This window comes from Miscanthus floridulus, chromosome 19 (genome assembly GCF_019320115.1).
Source record: "Miscanthus floridulus cultivar M001 chromosome 19, ASM1932011v1, whole genome shotgun sequence".
Classification (NCBI taxonomy): Eukaryota; Viridiplantae; Streptophyta; class Magnoliopsida; order Poales; family Poaceae; genus Miscanthus; species Miscanthus floridulus.
In genome coordinates, this window is record NC_089598.1 from 82963164 (window position 1) to 82982869 (window position 19706).

At 44.2% G+C, this 19706-nt stretch overlaps 2 protein-coding genes, 1 non-coding gene and 1 pseudogene across 3 annotated transcripts; 1 reads left to right on the top strand and 3 right to left on the bottom strand.

The window, feature by feature from the left end:
* The first annotated feature begins 876 nt into the window (after window positions 1–876).
* On the top strand, window positions 877–7924 carry LOC136526270 (uncharacterized; annotated as a pseudogene).
* A 612-nt stretch (window positions 7925–8536) lies between these two features.
* On the bottom strand, window positions 8537–9815 carry LOC136529394 (heme oxygenase 1, chloroplastic-like). The gene is made up of 4 exons (XM_066522464.1): window positions 9395–9815; window positions 9007–9230; window positions 8759–8866; window positions 8537–8635 (listed from the first exon to the last, which is right to left on the bottom strand). The coding sequence occupies exons 1-4, from the start codon at window positions 9813–9815 to the stop codon at window positions 8537–8539; spliced, it is 852 nt and encodes a 283-aa protein (XP_066378561.1).
* Window positions 9816–15842: 6027 nt separating this feature from the next.
* TRNAP-AGG (transfer RNA proline (anticodon AGG)) lies at window positions 15843–15914 on the bottom strand. The gene has a single exon. It is a non-coding gene; the product is annotated as a tRNA-Pro (tRNA).
* Window positions 15915–17348: 1434 nt separating this feature from the next.
* Window positions 17349–18684, bottom strand: LOC136529715 (protein MKS1-like). The gene has a single exon (XM_066522786.1). The coding sequence runs from the start codon at window positions 18555–18557 to the stop codon at window positions 17883–17885; it is 675 nt and encodes a 224-aa protein (XP_066378883.1). The 5' UTR covers window positions 18558–18684; the 3' UTR covers window positions 17349–17882.
* Between the last annotated feature and the right edge of the window lie 1022 nt (window positions 18685–19706).

Sequence of the window (19706 nt, forward strand, 5' to 3'; positions counted from 1 at the left end):
TAAGAAGCCACGTAACATAGTAATTTTTATAAGAATCTGATGCATGCATATTTTCCCCTATATAATAACAAGAAAAAAATTTATTAGATCCAACCCAGATGGTACATGCGCCCTCGGCCTAGAAGGCCTGAGGAAGACGAACCAAGCTTGTTCGTCCACGGTCCATGATCTCCACCCCAACCTGGGCCAACCCTTCTCCTCGTACCGCCTCAGGATATCCTCCTGCAAGTCGACGAGCGAATTGCTCTCAGCATCCGTTCTCAGGATAACCTCTCGGAGCTCGGGGTTGCGCTCGAGAAAGCTTTTGCGACGAGGAAGGGACCTCTTGAACGGACTCTTCTTGAGCCTCTCGACGGGAGAATGCGGCACAGTCTCGATCCTGATGGCCCTAGCACCCGCAGCCGGCTTCGCCTCCTCTGCTTCCGCCATGGCCGCTCTCTCAACCTTCCTCTGTCAATCCCTAACCGGTCACCCCCAAACCAATCTCGAACTGATAGCGAAGTCACGGGGGACTCGGTTGCTGCTGTTTCAGGGCAGGGACCGGTGTCGCTTTATATAATCTGGTTCTTTCCCACAATCCAATCCAGTTCTTTCCTTCCCGGCCCAGGACTCTGCCTTTCGACTCCCATGCATTCCTCCTCTCAATGGCGCAGTTCATCGATGCGGTTGCGGTCCGCAATGGCAAGTGGGTACGTTGGGCCGCCACTCGTCGCCACCGCCCGTGCCGTCGCCCGTCGGGGCCTACCTCCACGCGGTCCGGAGCGGGAAGCTATGGTAGCGGTTCTCGCGCTGGCCGCTGACAAGAGGCCCCAACTGCTTCTTCTCCTCCATCCCCATCCCCTTGATTCTGATGATGGGATTTAAGGTGGCATAGTCATGGCCATGGCCGCGGCACGGCGCATCAAGCGGCAGGCGAGCCCGATGTACGACACGCTGCGGAGGGTGGCGGAGGACGCAACCTTCATCTTCGTGGCGGAGGTCGCGGCGCTGTGCATTTGGTGCTCTGCCCTGAACCGAGTGATTGAGAGGCATCGCCTGCGGGCTATCCACAAAAGCATCCAAGTGAATTATCTTTTTCAAAAGTAAAGGCAGCAGCTCTGCCGCTCAATTAAGAAGGAAATAGAGTTTGATGTACAGGCACCAATGGTGCTAGAAAAACCCGGTCATAGGACCAACTCAAACACCGGACATAGAGCCTACACACAGAAGTCATCGCTCATGCGCTTGTTGATTTAGCCCGCATTACACATGGCCCTACGCCTCTAAACAATATCTTCCTTGGCCAGATAGGCGATCTGTTCCGATGTTTTGTGCTCGTTTTCAAAAATTCTCCTATTCCTTTCCTTCCACAGGTTCTACACAACATAAATGAGCACTCCATTAAATGTTCGGCGTTCTTGTTTTGGCACCTTGCTCGCCACATCCTCCCACCAGGTGGCCAGGCACTGGGGATCTTGTTGGGGCAGTTGCACATCAAAGTTTTCCCAAGATAACACCTGGCTCCAGATGGCTTTAGTGAAGGGGCATAGCAAAGATAGATGCAGTCCTATTTCTAAAGGCCCATTGCACAAGACACAATGCTCATGATGTGGCCACCCTCTCTTTTGCAAGTTCTCTGCCATGAGGTTTTTGTCATGCATTAGTACCCAGGCATGTATCTTGCATTTATTTTCTGCCCTTGCTTTCCAAATGAGATCAGCTTGGAACTTGCAGTGTGAACCTTGTAACTGTATGTTATATGCCGAACATGTGGAGTAGTTTCCATCAGCCGTCCATCTCCACACTATGGAGTCCTACACATCAGGCGTGAGCTGCACTTCCTGAATCTTGAACCAGAGGGCAACGAATTCTTGTATCTGAACAGATGTTGTGATTCGCGTCCTGAGGGAGCGAATCCAATTACCATTTTGTAGTTCCTGGCAAACTGTCATGTTCTTTCGGCTCACTAGCTGGAAAAGATGGGGCGCTAGGTATCTTGGAGCTTCACCGTCTAGCCAATTGTGATGCCAAAAGTGTGCCTTGTTACCATTCCCAATTGTTATCATTGTTGAGGACTTGAGGCGTTGAAGAGCAAATGGTCTAAGTCATTGCATGGCAGTGTCGTCCCTACCCAAGGTTTTGAGTCATGAACCCAGTCCTGCCACAACCAACGTAGGCGCAAGGCTCTTCCAAAATTTTCCAAGTTTGGCACCCCCAACCCTCCCAAATCTTTTGGCATGCAGACTGTCGGCCAATTTACCAAGCAATGCCCTCTGTTGGCGTTCTCATCACCTTTCCACAAGAATGATCTTCTGATTTTGTCAATTTGCTTTCTTGCCCATACCGCCAGAGGGAACACGGTGAGGTGATAGGTAGGCATCGAGGATAGCACTGAGGTGACCAAAGTAAGTCTTCCCGCTCTATTGAGCATTCTACCTTTCCAACTAGGTAACCTCTGCCCTATGCGTTCAATGAGCGGTTGCACATGGACCTTCTGCAGGGATCTCGTATGGAGCTGCAGTTCCAAGTAGCGGCACGGGAAGGATTATCTTGCCTCTGCAAAGGAGGCTAACAAATGGTCTAGATCGATGTCTTGGCATCTGATCGGGTGGACGAAACTCTTTTGTAGATTTATATGTAAGCCTGAGACCCTACCAAATTCCTAAAGGATCGTCGTGATAGAGTCCAAGTCGTCCTTGATCGGGTTAACGAAGATAGCCGCATCGTCAGCATACATGGAGGTCCTCCACCTAGCCTTAGATAGAGGAAGAGCAGAGAGGACGCCTTGCTGTGTTGCCATGTCTAACAGGCGTTGAAGCGGGTCCATAGCAAGAATAAACAACATGGGCGATAGAGGGTCGCCCTGTCGAACCCCTCTGTTGTGACTGAAAGCTAGGCCCTGCTGTCCATTTAGCAACACTCTCGACGACATCATGCGGAAAAGGATCGATACCCACTCCCGCCAGCGTGGTCCGAACCCTAGGGCCTGCAATACCTCCAGAAGGTAGCTCGAGCTGATCGTATCGAAGGCCTTGTGTATGCCAAGTTTCATGAATAGCGTGGCCAGCTTCATCTTTTGCATTGCCCGTACTGTGTTTTGAACGTATAGGAAGTTATCGTGGATGCTCCTCCTTTTGATAAATGTGCTTTGGCATTTCAAAACTAAGGAGTCCAGCAGCGGCACCAACCTGTTTGCAAGTAACTTGGCAAAAATCTTCGCTATGCTATGAATGAGACTGATTGGGCGAAAATCTGTAACTCGCAAGGCGTCCCTTTTCTTTGGGAGTAGGATGATCTTTGCCGTATTTAGGAGCTCAAAGTCTTGGGAGTTTAGCATGTACAAGCTGTTCACCGTGGCAGTAACATCGTCTTTGATGATGTCCCAGCAGGCTTTGAAGAAGGCACCCGTGAAACCATCTGGGCCTGGCGCCTTGTTGGGTGGCATGGACATTATTGTCTCTTTGATCTCATCTTGCGTGAACAGGGCCTCGAGAGCCGATAAATCCCTTGGGACATAACCGAGTGCCGACCAGCTGAACGTCACTGACCTCGGTGTATGTGAGCCTAGGTGTGCTGAAAAGTAATCCGCGATGATTTTTTTTGTCATTGTGTGTAGTCGCCACTCTCCCATCTGTGTGCAAACAATGGATATAATTCTTCCTCAATCTTGTGCTGGCCCGAATGTGGAAGAATTTTGTATTTGCATCTCCGCTGCGGATATATATGAGCCTAGCCCGCTGTTTAATCCTTGACTTTTCAATGACAGCTAAGCCGGTGCTTCTGATCTTTACACGCCAGCGCAGGTGGAGTTCCTGCTGTGTGAGTGTCCTAAATTCATGTGCTGCCTCAAGCTGTAGCAGCACCTCAATGGCCAGCTGCAACCGTGTGTCCCCAACCTTCACCCTGCGCCACCGCTTAAGGCCTATCAAGTGCCATCTACTTCGCTGAATGGAGATGCTGAAAGTAACTCTGATTTACGTATCTAATTGGGATAGCTCAGCGCTCTCTATGGGTTCTAGACTTCTAGGCCCTGAGAAAAATGCTATAGAGGGGCGTATTGATGAATGGACAGACCAATTAGAATCATGTGGTGCACATATTCATTCTCTTGCAAAGTTGGCAAGTTGCAGTAGGTTTGCAAAATCCGCTACGTCCTCTATGGATCTCACAAAGGACGCCTATATGGTTAAATTAAGTGCCAGAGCTTGAGTCGTGGGATAACATTCCTATAATTCTAATTTCTGCATTTGCATCTGAAGCAGTTGCTACACAAAGGATGTCTTCAGAATTCAGCTGGCACTATATTCCCGGAGGGGAGATGATGAAGAGAGTTGGGCGCGTGGTCTAACTCCTACCTTATTCCGGATCATTGTAACCAGTTAGTTGCAGATATTGTTGAAAAAGATAGGGCTTATCGTGCACAGTACCAGTACCAGTACCAGTACATGGTTACATCAAGTCTTGATGGTACCAAATGCAATGATGATCAAACAAGTGGGGATCCTTGTACCAGTACCAGTACAATGGATGCACAATGTTCTAATAATGGTCTTCTACTCTTTTGGATTGGAAGTTTGGAACATCGAACCTTGCAGTATCATCTAGTTTCCAAGTTGGAGATGCCTTAGTTGGTGTAATGGCGTGGACTGCATACTGAACTGTGACAGCACGCCAAAGCTACCTTCTAATTCATCAGAAAATTCTTACCTTGAGCTATCAATTGTGGGGTCAAAGGATGACCGATTTTCCTAATGAGAAACCTTCCAAAAGCAGTTGACTTTGCAAAGAGGAATTTCATTGCTGGGAGAAAAATATTGGTGTGCTGTCAAAATGGAGAAGGTATAAGTATTTGTGTGGCCTTGGCAATAATAGCCTTGTTATTCGATGATAACGGTAAGCATAACAATGTTGCTTCTCTTAGGAAACTGCTACACAAGGATTTGAGGCTCTTCCTAATTTGCATTAGTGCTTGAGATTATTAGTTCCCGCGGATGCACTTTTGTTATGCCATGTCAAGAAACATAATGATGCATGCTCTAGATTTGTTGATGAGCAGTTGTGCGGTTGTGCCCTCAGGTCCTATTTTCTTCTGTCTATACTTTAAGTATGTCAAGTATGGTTGCATCATGAATTTATAACTATTTGTTTCTTTCGAAAAAAAGGCAGTATAGGTGGTGATATCCCACCACGAGGCTTCAGTCCTGTGTCAGAGGTGTTTTTTTTTTCAACCTGAGCGATTAGTGTGTGCATATGAAATTGTCATAGGACGCCAGGATATCATAATTATCTTGAAGTGCCCGTTTCTAAAAGAATATGAATTGCCATAGTGAGTTGTTTTTTTCATCCTCTGCAAACTTTAAGGAGCCATTTCTTCCGCTTTGTGAAGATTGTTCAGCAGTGAGCTGCTCATGTGGTCACCATTTGGCGCTATGCAGAATGTGCTGAGTTTTACAGTGATGAGTTCAGACAATTTCACTTGAATCCAATTTGCCAGTGTCGACTATATTGTATTTTGTTAAACTATCATCTTGTATGAATACAATGTATGTGTGTTGGCTTAGATGGTTAAATAATTTTTCTTCAGTGTTACAGTAATAATATTATGCGATCATCATGGGGATTCCTTGGCTAGGTGTATGGTCCTGGTGGCACTGGTTTATACAAGTTCCGGTTGTTTTCCTTTTAGTGCTATCTGATAGTATCTTGGCTTGGATGCTAGGGGTACTGGCAACATTGGTGGACGTTCTGGTTCTTATGGTGGAAGCTCAAGGACAGTGACAGTCGCTGGAAGTGATTTGCTCGACTTGCCATCAGCATAGCTCCTTTCAGCCATATATATACTCCTCCCGTCCCAAAAAGAATGCAATTCTCTCTTCGACGAGTCAAACTTCAATTAACCATCTCTTTTTACATAAAAGTAGATCAAATAAATATCATTAAATTGATTATGATATATATTTTCATAGTAAATCTATTTGGGGACATAAATGTTGATATTTTCCTATAAGATAGGTCAAACTTAATTTTTTTTGTCTAGTTTCAAACCTAGAGTTGCATTCTTTTTGGGACAGAGGGAGTAGTTAAGCGGAAAACAGAAGAACAAGCCATTCAGCAGAACCATTATCTATTCTAGTGTTCTTGGATGAGTTCCCAGGGCTGTCAAATTTGTTACTTTCTAACTTGTTTGTGTGCTAATGGATGTATTTTGTTTTTAAAATCCTTGAACATGTTTTGGTAAATGATAAATTATATGTGTTGAAATGTCAAGTAATCCGTGTTCCAGTTGCTTTCATCTTTTCTTTTGACTAAACTAGATGTTCTACTTAATTATTTACTCCCTCCGTCCTCAAATAAATCAATTCCTAGAATCCGTGCCACTATCATAAGTTTGACTAACTTTATATGACATAAAATGAGCATATTATGAAAATTTATTCTATGATATATCTAATGATACTAATTTGATGCATAGATCTTAATGGGTTTTTCTAGAAATTCGGTCAAAGTTTAAAATTTTTGACTCAAGACAACTCTAGGAATCTATTTATTCAGGGACGGAGGGAAAAGTTTAGTTCTCTCCTTCACTAATTGTGACGAAATTTAAAATATGGTTTTCGATCCAATTGCTTGTGTAACTGTTTCTTATTGTATTCGATGATTTAGGACTCAGGAGTGATGCTATAGATCATCTTGGTATTGAGCCTTTGATTATGGACGCTCTTGAGAAGATTGAGGACATTAAGAAGCCACTTTTGAGCACCTTCTTGGTAGAGTTTGACAAGAATAACAAAAATTATGCCAATACATATATATTTTGTCTCAAATAATGTAATTTCAGTTAGCAAATTTATTAGATTGCTAGACCTTTTGAGGGATGCATATTTGATTTGATTATTAATGGTTACTGGAGGATCTGGATAGCACTGGTTGGATACTTGACCACAAAACGCTATTACACGAATAATTTGTACGGTTTATCTGATTTTATATTGTGAAGAACTAATGATGGCTTTCCCAACTGTTACACCATATTCAGCTAGCCAGTCTGGATCAACTGTTTAAATACTGATGTATGTTTTGTTTGGATGGGCAGAGATTAGACACAATTCCTTTGGACTGGAAGAGAATAAATCTCTGGCGCTGTCAATCCGTATATGGCTAAGCCTAAACCAAGCCTGTGCATACCAAGCCCCTACAGGAAACCATTGTGTTTGCATTTAGCTTCTTGTTCCTCACACGTTGTATGCCATTCTCATGTTTTCCTTTCCTACTGAAACTTGAAATAGTCTTGCCATTCAAAAAGAGGATCTTCCCAAGATTGAGGAAGAGTTTGAACTAGAAATTGCCAAAGTGAGCTGACTGAACTTCAGAAAAGAGCTCTCTCTGCTATGCTGCAGAATCAAGAGAAGTTCAAAACCTTCAGTTGTGCTATGGCTAGATTCTTTTTAGCTTCTTCTCCCGTCCTGGTTCCCTTCTCTGGGGTCTCTCTCTTTTTTCTTTCTTTCTTTGTTCCCTGAGTTCTCTTTTATTTCTTTGTAATCCCCCCTGTAACCTGTTGTACTTTGTTTCCTGTTTTTGGCTTTTAATATATTATTCAGTATAGGGGCTTTGCCCCCCTCCTGTTCCTTCCAAAAAAAAAAGAAGGAATGTGTTGAAGCAATGGAGACTCAAATCCAGAAGTGTGCAATGTGCGTCTTAACTGTTCCTTCTAATTGCATATATTTTGTGAAACACACAGTATCTGTAGTCGTATTTTGTAAGTTTCACGAGCAATAGGGTATATTCGTGAAATTCTGTCAGGTGCAGGCGTAAGAAGAAGCTGAAGGCGGGAGATGGTCTGAACTCTGAAGAATACTATTCAGGAATCGACAATGGGTTCCATATGCTGGATGAACCACCTCGTCTGGCGCTCGAGCAGTGCAGGGGCGCTGCGAGCCTTTTTTGATAGACTCTGCTTCGTTCAGAATGTCGCTTTTGTCTTGTAATTTGCCGTTCTGGACTGTCGTTGGGTAGTTCTGATGGTCGGTATTCATGCGTATGTTCCCTCGTGACCGTACGCATGAATAGGTTGCGGTAAAACAACTCGTGACTGTTCTGTTATGGCTCAAACCTGATACTCTCTGTAATTTCGTTGCTTTGGTAATGAAATTCGGTCTTTACCGTTGTGGAAAAAAAAAGGAATCGACAATGGCCGCGGACAAGGTGAAGGTGGAGTGAACGGTTACATGGAGATTCCGTTCCGGCTTTAGTGAGCCCTAGCTGTCTGTGGGTCTTAGCTGGCTGTCGGGTGGTTAGCCGCCTTGGCGCGGTCTGTGAAGGTTGTATCGAACAGACATTACTCTGAACTCTGAATAACCTGTTCTCTGAACTCCATTCCTGAAGTCTGCTTTTCTCTGTCTGTTCCCCAATTCTACTCCAGTTCTTCAGTTTCTGTCCGATCCTCAGAAGGATCGTGACAAATTATTATAACAGTAACTAAACATGGATCTAGTGGACATGTAAACAGAGACTGAAAGACAACGTTTATGGTCGCGTCGCATCAGGCAACGAAATTAGATCAGGGGAACATAAACATATGGCGGCGGATGTCTACTGAGTAGGTAAACGCCTTCTCCATCTCGCCCAGGCAGCGGTTCTTCTCTGCTCGAGGCCAACCCTGCAACAGAGCAAGTGCATGCACGAGACAGCATTGTCAGTTTGTTCAAAGCTATCCATTTCACCAACAGGTGAACAGAAGAAGGCACAAAGCCACAAATCCTAGTTTCATGCAGGGCCTTACGGAAGCGACTCGGTTAAGCCTCGCCCGGACATTCTGCTGCATCTGCGACAGATCACCCTCCCACTCGTAAAACTCCAGCTCTTTCTGGAGATTGGTCTTCTCGGCAACCTGTTGACGACCAGAGAATATAATTTGTCTGTTAAGATACTACTAGCAAATGCGTAGCTGCTTTACAATATCTACTGATTATTAGAAAAGAAAAGCACAATGATGGTTTTCATATGATTTCAGACATAATTCATCGTCACCTTTTCGCCGATGATTCGGCCTCCGGCAGTATGAGCAAAGTACACGTTGTAGAAATGGCAAACAAATGCCTGGGGGTCCTTCTCAGACAGCTCTTCCAGAAAGGAAGCATATGTAATGCCAGGAGCAGACGGTTCCGGAATCGCGTGCCCTTGTTGCCTGAACCATTCCAAATCCTTGCCGAGTGGCTCTGATCTCTCCAAACCAGTATCCCTGAACTCGGCATCTGAAAAGACGTATCAGCAGAATGTCAACAAGCATGCAGCATCGTGGTACCAAATTATCTGAAACTTGAAAGCAATGTGTAGTCCTGAATTTCTGATGATGTACGATGTTATCACCACGACAAAAAAGCATATGCATGAAGGAGAAGAATAGCACTGCACTGACACCAGGGGATGGCGGCGCGGTCGACGATGGCCTCGAGCGTCTCGAAGACGAGCTTGCTGTCGACGAGGAAGCGGAGGTACCCCTCCACGGTGGGCTGCCACTTGGCGATGGGAGGCTCCATGGGCGCCTGCGCCTCCTTCTTCCCGTCCCTGGCCGCCTGGTCCCTGGAGTGCAGCCGCATGGCCGCCGCCCGCATCTCCTCCATAAACGGGGTCCCCACCTCATCCCCTCTCGCGGCAGGGGCCGTCTCCGTCGCCACCGCGACCACCCTTCTCTGCGCCGCGACAGAAACCCCGGTCGTCCTCGGCCGGAAAACGACGGCCACCACACGGGCAGGCGGTTCGGAGCGGAAGCGACTCGCGGGGGTGCCATCGAGGAGGGAGACGGCGGCACGGGGAGCGGAGAGCCATGCGGGCGCCATGGAGCTCAAGTGTTGGATCGATGGAACACGATCGACAGCAAATAGACAGGGACAGCAAATTCACGAGGCGCGACCGTTGGCAGAGATGGAGAGCAATGCGGGTGGCATGTGGCGGTGAGAGCTGGGGGGGAGGCAACGGTGGCAGCCATTGGAGCACTGTGTTTGAGCGGCAACAGCGTGGAGGGCGTGCACAGTGCGCGGGACTGTTTGTTTGGTTTTCATCTGTATGTTTTGATTTCCGTCTGTTTTTTCTTCGTTCACAATCGGGACTATTTTTGGTTTCTGTTGTCTAGACTCTTCGCGTCATTTTCTTTTCACATGTTCGGCACTATTTGCGTCATTTTCCTCACGTTTCGCGTACGATCCAATCCTCGTTTGTTTTCACCTTTCTATTCTAAAGTTTCCTCTATAAATATCAAAGCAAATGATAAATGCTATCATATTATGAACCTTCGAACATTTGATCTCTTTGTTAAAACTATATATTTGCACCACCAAATCGTTGATACAATCCCGATTAGAAACAAAACTTAGCTTATATTAGTATAGTTTGGTTCACCTGATGGTCCAACTAATCAAACAGTAAACTAAAATCTTGAGCAATTTTGTTGCCCAATTGAGTCTAATAATAAATACCTCTTCCAAATGCAATCATCGACGAGGCTAGCGTAATCAGCGGACAAGCCAGTTGTCGACACATTGTTGACTTTAACCGGAGATAAGAATTATAATACAATTACTTACAGGTCCACAAATGATAATATTTGACTATACCAACGCATGCGTAGTATGAAAGTAAAATTATGATATATTTATAAGTAAATATTTTTGTGTGCTTTGTAACCAGAGAAAAAAAAACTATTAAGATTATATACGTCTGTTTCTCCCGCAATGGCGTCTGGTTTTGATTTGAGTTCCTTTCCTATTTTCTGTATGTTTCCATGTTCGGTTTTGATTTTGGTTTGTGTGTTTTCGATTCTGCAAGGACTGTTTGCGTCCGGTTTTTCCCCACCTTTAGGACTATTTGGTTTTCGTCTGTATGTTTTGGTTTCCATATGTTTTTTCTTTATTCATGTTTCGGGACTGTTTTGGCTTCTGTCCAGACCCTGCGTCATTTTCTTTGCACATGTTCGGCACTATTTGCGTCATTTTCCCCACGTTTCGCGTACCATCCATTCCTTGTTTGTTTTCACCTTCCAATTCTAATTTTGTTTTCCTCTATAAATATCAAAGCAAATAAAAAATGTTATCATATTATGAACCTTCGAACCTTTGATGTCTTTCTTTTAAAACTAGTGGCTATGCATGTGCAACATATACGTGTCTGTCAAATCAAATTTATTAATAGATAAAATAACAATACAATTTAGATAGGAGTAAGTCAGTACATGGAAATTTAGAATATGTCTTACAAAATTCAGTTTATTGTGACCCCGCAAAAAAACCAGTTTATTGTGTAAATTCAGACATGCAACAAAATCAATTCTTAGCTCCTAACTAAATTAGCAATATTGCCACATCTATCGTTCCCCACTTTTCATCGCCTGAGTGCAAGAACCATCTCACCATTAAGCAAACCACATGAAAGCTATATAGCACATACAACCTGATTGATGTAGCACGTCTGCATCTAAGCTATACAGTACATGAAAGCTGTTTTTTTTATGAAATTGCAAGTATGTTATTTGTTGTCTGTTGTTCTTACCAATGGCATCTCTGGTCGAGAATGAGAATATGTCCTTGTGGACACCTCTGGCCAAGTCTGCAAGTGTCGTCCTCTCCATTTCATCACAACCATGTTTTTCCTAGAAATGGATCGACCAATTTTTAAATTTCTCCAATGGACAGCATGCGGCACGGGGAACGGAGAGGCATGCGGGCGCCATGGTGACCAAGTGCTGGACGGACAGGCAGGGGTGGAGCTTTTAAACAACTGTAGATTGTGTCATGGATTGTGAATTGTGATTTTCCCCCTTTATTAATCTCTGAATACGTACAGTAGCACAATTGGCATGTGCGTTACTGTACAACCGGTACGTAATTTGCAGTCAGTCGGCATGATCTTTTGCATCTTACTGGTTGGATAGGCGGCAACGTGGATGGAAGTTAGAAACCGATACGGATAAGATGTTTTACAGCGGTGAATTTGGCAGTGAAGTTTTACACCGTATATTGTTGATTTGCAATTTGCATGAATACCGAATCGTGTAGTTTTCTTTTTCCTTTTTTTGTCCTTTCTCCAAAGTCTTCTAACAGTGACGAGGATCCAGCTCCGGCCGAGCTCTTCTTTGTGCTTATAATCTCTCACAACTAAAAAGAGTAATGAGTGGACAGATTTTGGTGCGACAATCAAACGTCGCTACGTCGTTATGCCTTCGTGCGATCCCACGCGCGCCTCGCTCCGCTCCCTTGCGACTTGCGAGCGGCCTCCGCAAACCGATGCCCACGCTGCGCCCCTCCCTATGCGAGATCTCGTCTGCAATCAAGCTTCATCTCCCTCGGACCTCGCCCTCGCCGTCGCGCGCGCGCTTGCCCATGCCGCCCCGATGCCGCCTCCTCTTCTGCGCCGCCGCGCCCGCGCGCTCGCCTGCACCGCCGCCTTCTCGTGCCTGGCTAAGAGAGGAGCTCGTCGTCCCACTCCCGTTGCGCGCGCGGATGCGACTGCTAGCCTTGCCAACGGGTACGCGCGCGGATACAGGACGGAGCGACAACGACTGCGTTTCGAGCACTGGCAAGCCCGAGGCAGAAGCGCCAGGTAGAGGGCGCCCTCATCCTCATCTTCCTCGCCAAGTGTGGGGCTCCCCCAAGTCTACCTCGCCGCCGTCCTCGAGTACCTCGTAGTTGTCGTCACCGTTGGGACACAGAAGTTTGTGTCCCCTCCTTCTCGATCTCCATCTTCCTTTTTGTCCATCTGCCTTCTTCTTAATCTCGATCCGATGTCCTATGTCGATCTGGTTGTTGCGCTCTTCTCGATCTGGTTGGACAACAAATCCATTTGCTTAGGTCTTGGCTAACATCTTTACTCGTTCCTCACCGATGTACAGACCTTGCCAGGATGACGAACGAACGCACCGGAGAGCGATGGTGAACGGCACCAAGCCATCCAGTCAAAATGAGCCCAATGCCCCTAACGCCTGGTGCTTCCCCACTTGCGGCATCCGCCAGTCATCCATGATGCTGTTGATCCAGTGTCTTCCGTTGACACTCCTCAGGTCAAAGAAACCCTAGCTTCAACCATGATGTCATACAAATTCCAGGTGTAGTTATTTTCTTTGTAATCTTCTATTCCTCCATCATGGAGCGTAGTTCTCTAAACTACGAAACAATGTTTTTTTGTTTCTTTCAGAAAAAACAGTGTTTTGTGAAACATGCGAAATTCAGATCTTATAGTATTCAAGAGGTGGTCTGAATGCTTTTGGTGGCATAAAAAAAATGTTTGTCTGGGCACTGGCCTTCTGATTTAGTGTAGTTCTATTCCATTCAAGCTTGGACGTCAGTTGTCTATAGCAAGTAATTTTTCCAGTTCCCCTATCATACTTATTGGTTTTGTTCACTATTACATTTCAATTTTATTTTAACCAGATAATCTAATAGGCAAATGCTGCTCCGATGGTAAAACAAAAACATATTCTGTTCTGACTGCTATACTGAATTTCCTACTTTATGTTTTTTTGGGATAAAATAAAATAGAAATACCCTCATTCTGACGAACTAATCCTAAATCACTTGTTCAGTGCAGTGAAAGTCTGAAACTGTTCGATGGAATGCATGTATTGGATTGCACGGGGATGTATTCTCAAAAAAGCAAAGGTGTTTCTTGCATTCAGTTTGCTTTTTAGTTGCAAGAACTCAATTATTCATGCCAATACATGCCTCTAAACCACTACTACATGTCAGGTACTGCAATATAAATCTTTATGCCAAAATCATGGAACTCAAGAAGAGCATGTTAGTGATCTACAACTCTACATATACATATCTGCACTATTCGTGCGATCGAATTCACTAGATAAAGCTTGGTAATTTTCTTCAATACAAATACAAAAATGATAAAATTTACCTCTGTTAGCTAATCAGGCATGACTAGAAAAAACAAATGTAACCTCCAAAAATCTCCATTCAACTCTTATCATATGCTTTATGCATATCTAATTTCACTTCACAGAGACCGGATTTTTATTTTTTCCTATTATTAATAGCATGTACACACTCATAAGCCAAAAGAATGTTGTCAGTGATTAATCGTCCCGGCACATAGGCAAGTTGCTGTTCATTGATGATGTCTGGTAAAATAATCTTCAGCCTATTTACGAGTAATTTTGCTATCACCTTATAGACTTGTATTACATAGACTAACAGGGTATAGAGATAGTATGCTCTTTGGTTATTTAGTTTTGATATTGCTTGCTAACCTATATCAGCAGAACCAAAATTGGATTGATATACTGTCAAATTATTTAGTATTTAACCCTTGAGTAACCAGTTGTCTGCGAGAACCAAAAGTCAAATCAAAATTTTGTTTTTTCCGTAAGTCTTTCCTACAGCTTCGTTTTTTCATTCTGTTGATGCCTTCACGGCAAATGAAATATAGAATATAAATTGCTTCCATTTACCAAGCTCTTTGACAACACATGTTTAAGCTAATCTTGGTAGTATGTTGATTCTTTGGTCATCGATGCTGTTGTGTGGTACCGGATTATGTATTTGTGGGATCTAGCGTCATTGTTAGATGGATTGATCCAAGAGAATGTAATCCTAAATGACAGTTTTTTCTATCAATTGAAGATCAAATAGAAAGGTATCTGAAGGCATGGTTACACCGATTCGTTTTGAGATAGACAATATGATCGAGAAAAAATGTATATTTCCATCTTCTACCAGACATCTTGTGGTGGTTTAAAATTCTGCTTCTTATCCAATTTTAGTATCCCTTGTGGAAAGTGTTATACACTACAGATTGAAATAAATTCCTAGTTGTTTATCCAGCAATGAGTCCTTACGAATTTGTTAATACCGTGGAGCCATTTCAATATGATATTATCTTAACAGAGCAATGTGTCCGCCATCAATTACAATTTCAATGGTGACGTGAAGTTACAGCCTCCAAGAGCGACCAAGGATAAGGAGAAGTACCATCGGTGACTATTGTACACCGACCACATAGGTGACGATTGTTATAGGGCATATCTTTTATATTTTCTTGACAAAGATTAAGGTCTTGCATCGGCAACTTCTCTAATGTGATCGAAGTCTATTAGTGTCCAGATTGCTATCCGGTGGATGCACAAATCATTTGATATTGTATAGCAAACTGAGAACTAGCTGCTTAGGAAAAACCTTAAAGAGTTCATGACAATTCTAATAGTTCTATAGATCTATTTATCCTTTCTATCTTTACCACATTGATTCTTCTTTCTCTAAAACATACTTGATTACTCGTAAATTCTTGGTTAATGCATTAAGTTTTGGATTGTTATAGGTATGGACAAGGTTGTCGCTTGGCCCTTACCGAGTCGGTGAGCCTACGACGCCGCGCTCACCGTGACGATGTTTATTTCACGAATTTTGCTTTTTGATTAAATGTCACTTTAACGTTTTTACAGTATTGTTATTTTATCGTGCGATCCTTATATTTTTAGTATAAAAGTTTTACTGTCCCATAGCAACGCTACCTATAAGCAACAAAAAGACAGTTGACCTGCCAAAAATTGAAAACTTCAGTGTATATTCTATCTATCTGATCTGTGTCGTCGTCTCGTGTAATGATCAGCGGGTCAACGTAAATATAATCCGTGTTCTCGAACCGGAAATTATTTATATATCTAGGAAATGGGCGGTTGCGGTGCTTATTAAAAAAAGTGCAGTGGCGCTGTTAGTTGTCAACAAGCAGGTGAGAGGCTGAGGGCAGGCAGGCGGCAGAATATATAAAATGGAAAAATGCGGCAGAAAAAATGGCAGAATATATATAAAATAAAATATATGAAATGGAAAAAGGGGGCAGGAAAAAAAATAAATATATGAAAATTAGGGGCATTCCGAGAATTGAACTCGGGACCTCTCGCACCCTAAGCGAGAATCATACCACTAGACCAAATGCCCATTTGATGATTGGCGTTTAAACACTTTTTAGTAATTTTGGAATAAGACAAATGCGATGTATTACTGGTTACTAATTAATGTGTACTCCTGTGGTCCTCCCCCCCTCGCTTAGCTTAGCTTTGTACAGAAAATAGGCGTATATTGTGCGCTTCCTCGAGACAGGTACATCAAAAGCTTCTAGTGTGAATTCAAAACGAAAATGTTTCACTCGGGCGTTTCTCTCCTCTTCTAATTAAACCCGAATTGATCTTCCAGCGATCGAGATCTGAATCTTTTTGTGTTATGGCTCAGGATTTTGGATTGGGGATTTTTAGACTTGAGACTTCAGAGAGGAAACCAAGGGAGAAAGGTTGGCTTGGCGGTATGTAGATGCGGATAGTGTGCAGGGTGCAAGGCGTGGTGAGAGTGATGGTGGATCGGGCACTAATAATTATCTTTTTCTTTTTGAGCTTGATTAACTAACGGAGCATATAATCTACGTTGCATAATTGATAGAGTTATTAGACCATTGCTTTCGTTTCCTAGTTAAATTTTATGATTCGAAGGGAAAACCAGAGCTAATAAAATCAAATGCCATTGGCTTTCAACATGCATGCAATAAGCCAGTAAGATTAAGGGATGTATAAGCCTAGTTAATTTCTGTTTCATGGGCAATTCGACGCTTCTGTTTAAATTCTCTTTGAAATATCTTCTCTGGTAGATCCTTATTTAGGAGTTAGGAACCCTTAGGCAAAATATTCCCTTTACAATTTGCAGCTCATCAATTCATACAGTTATATATAGGGATGAAAATGGGACGGATATTTCCCGTTATCCGTCCATCCCGAAAGGGTCAAAACCCTATATGATTCCGTATCTGAATCTGAACATTTAATATCCTACCGTATCCGAATCCGAATACTCAAAATTAGATTTCTGATATGTATATGATATAGATATCAATATTGGAATGATCCATATCCAGTTCTGAGATCCGAGAAAAAATATGGGATATGATACGGGATATGGGCCATAATGCAGGATCACTGCTATCCGTCTGTATCCGATCCGGTATCATCCCTAGTTATATATGTGCAGCATGACCCTCTTGATTTAAAAGACATTCAAATATATATATCAATATCAATCCAGCTCAAAGATAGAGATAAAGAGAGTTATATATGATATGAACTCTCCTGCAAATCTGCAATACAATCCCAAGCCAATGTGCCCTCCTGCTTTGATCGGAATTCAGAAGTGGTGTCCATGATAGATGCAGATAGAGTTAATATGAAGTAAACAAAAGTTGTATATATCATGGTAGACACGCCAGCTGCAGTGTAGGATATGCATGTAATCATCAACGATTCCATAACCAACCAGCTTCTGCGGCCTGCAGTACTGCATCACTGCATATACATTGTACTAGCTAGCTACTAGCAAGCTGTGTGTGTTGATTAACTTGCACGCCACTAAAACGAATCAATAAATAAATCAATTCGATGAGTAGTGTACCAAATAGTATTGTATCTAGATAGGACATTATTATTGTGTACAATTAACACTGCACAAAAATCAAAACAAATCCTTGCATAATAAAATACACATCACACAAACTACGACTAATGGAGTCGAACTGAAAATAATTAAACACGTATATGTGCAAGATCAGGGAACTCCATGAGTATCGTCCCCTATTGTCCCCTCGTTTCCAATTCCATCTCTTGATGGCTAGGTGAGTGCAGGCTTGAAGTATTGTCTCTCTCTTGATGTTGTGCAGTGGTTGGACGATGATTGGATCGAAGGCCAGGGAAAACTGAAAAACCTACGCTATATATACAGTTCCTGAACTGCAGCCTAATTAACCAAGTTCAAGCAAGATGGTCTCGAATCCGTCCTGTCAATGGCCATATGCATCATGCATGCAGGAAACCCTAACGCATGCTGAGTGGCCAAGCGTGTGGCAGCACCACTCACCGGTTGATCTGATCACTGCTGCTGCGAGGACAGCGGGCCGAAGATGTCCAGGAAGCTGGCGGACGGCGAGCCGAGCGTGGCCGCCGCGCCAGGGCTGAGGAAATGATAGTCGCCAACGTGGTGCAGCCACCCGGGGGACACCAGGGGGTGGTGGTGCTCGCCCTTGAGCGCGGCGCCGCGGAGCGGGCTGAGGTCGCGGAACAGTAGCCCCGACGGCGACGCGGAAGCGGCGGCCGCCGCCGATGGAGCCGCGGCCTGCTGCTGCTGCTGCTGCCGCGTGGCCGTCACGGACACCGACACGGCCGGGCCGGCCGGCCGGTTCAGGGCGCGCGCCTTCACGCGCACCGGCGGCGCCGCCCTGGTGGTCTTGCTGCGCGCGCCTTCCGACTCCTCCCCAGCGCCTGCTCCTCCTCCGGAGGTTGACGGCCTGCTGCTCTTCTTGTCGCCGCGGCCGGCGGCTTCGGGGCCGGTGAGCCGCTGCACGAGCGGCAAGAACTCGTGGGCCTCGACGTGGATGACCTTGGGGGACACCATGTAGATGATGACTGGCTTCCGCTCCTGTTGCCCGTGCCTGGCGCCCGGCTTGCCGATCTTGCGCGACGCGGCGTGCACGCCGAGGGCCCGGCCGGTCCCGGCGGCGGCCCCGCCGTGGCGCGTGACGTCGGCGTCGAAGCTCGCGGCGGCCATGGGATGGATCAACGCAAGGAGACGACGGCGACGATCGATGGAAGGATCGGATGGGTTACTATTACTATATAGTATTGGATGATGGAGGCAAGTAGAAGTGGACACGAAAGATTTGAAGGCGACGGGCTAGCTGACGGACAGCAAGAGGCTAAGGCTTTGTACGGGGGGTGGATGGGCAATATATAGCGAAGGACGGCGTCCTGGAGTGGAGCTCTTGGCATTATGTGGCTCTGGTCAACCAGGAAAAATCGAAGGGACAACAGTGCAATGGAAGGTGGCACGTGCCTCCTAGTCCATCCAACGTGCCCATTTCTCGGTAGCCCAAATGTGCCGCATTCTCCGTTGTACTATAACCATAATACCTACTCCTGTATATTCTCATCATCATATCGAACGGTTAACTAGGAACGTGACACTGATGAAGCTGGGGTTGCAAACCAGCGTTGGGGTTGCTCCAACCTCATTCTTCGACGAGCATATGAAAGAATGAAAATGATGGTATGCATCTGAGGGTGTTATTACATTCAACTCAAAGCACTTGGCAATCTATATGGCATACATGGCACTCTTAAAAATAACAAAATGAAATTCTCAATTAGTATATTATTGGCCTTAGAACATCTCCAAGAGTTTTTTTTTTCTAAAACTCACACTCTAAATCATCATTTAGAGATCGTCATTGAATAAAAACCGCTCTCTATATTTTCACCCTCCAACAACTTCTTTGGTTATATCTTGTATTCACTCGAAAGAGCTAGCCTTGCTCTCTATCTTTGGTTAGTGAGAAATCTGAAATAGATGATGGTTATATTTAGAGTTATAATAAAAAAAGTTGTTGGGGGTATTTTTTTACCAAAATTCTATTTCTATCAATTAGGAAAAATATATAAAGAGACTCTTGAGGTTGCTCTTAAGTTGTTTATAAGATAACACAATTTATCCTACCGTGTATATGCTAATTTTAATATGAATAATTTTCACAATGTATTGCCCTCACTCTATGAATCATGGTATAAGATACCTAGGATGGGTGCAAAAAATTACTGCTCCCTCCATACTAAAAAATGAAGTCGTTTTGGACAAAGGCTTGGGTCAATCATTGGAAATATAAAATCATGAATAACTTTTAAGTTGTTGAGTTTAGTAATA

What these genes read in the sequence shown, in the direction of transcription:
- LOC136529394 (XM_066522464.1), bottom strand. Translation starts at nt 9,815, where the DNA reads ATGGCGCCCGCATGGCTCTCCGCTCCCCGTGCCGCCGTCTCCCTCCTC. An exon ending in CCGCGCCGCCATCCCCTGGT is followed by an intron (nt 9,231 to 9,394) that starts GTCAGTGCAGTG and finishes ACGTCTTTTCAG; the next exon opens with ATGCCGAGTTCAGGGATACT. An exon ending in GCCGAATCATCGGCGAAAAG is followed by an intron (nt 8,867 to 9,006) that starts GTGACGATGAAT and finishes GGTCGTCAACAG; the next exon opens with GTTGCCGAGAAGACCAATCT.
- LOC136529715 (XM_066522786.1), bottom strand. Translation starts at nt 18,557, where the DNA reads ATGGCCGCCGCGAGCTTCGACGCCGACGTCACGCGCCACGGCGGGGCC.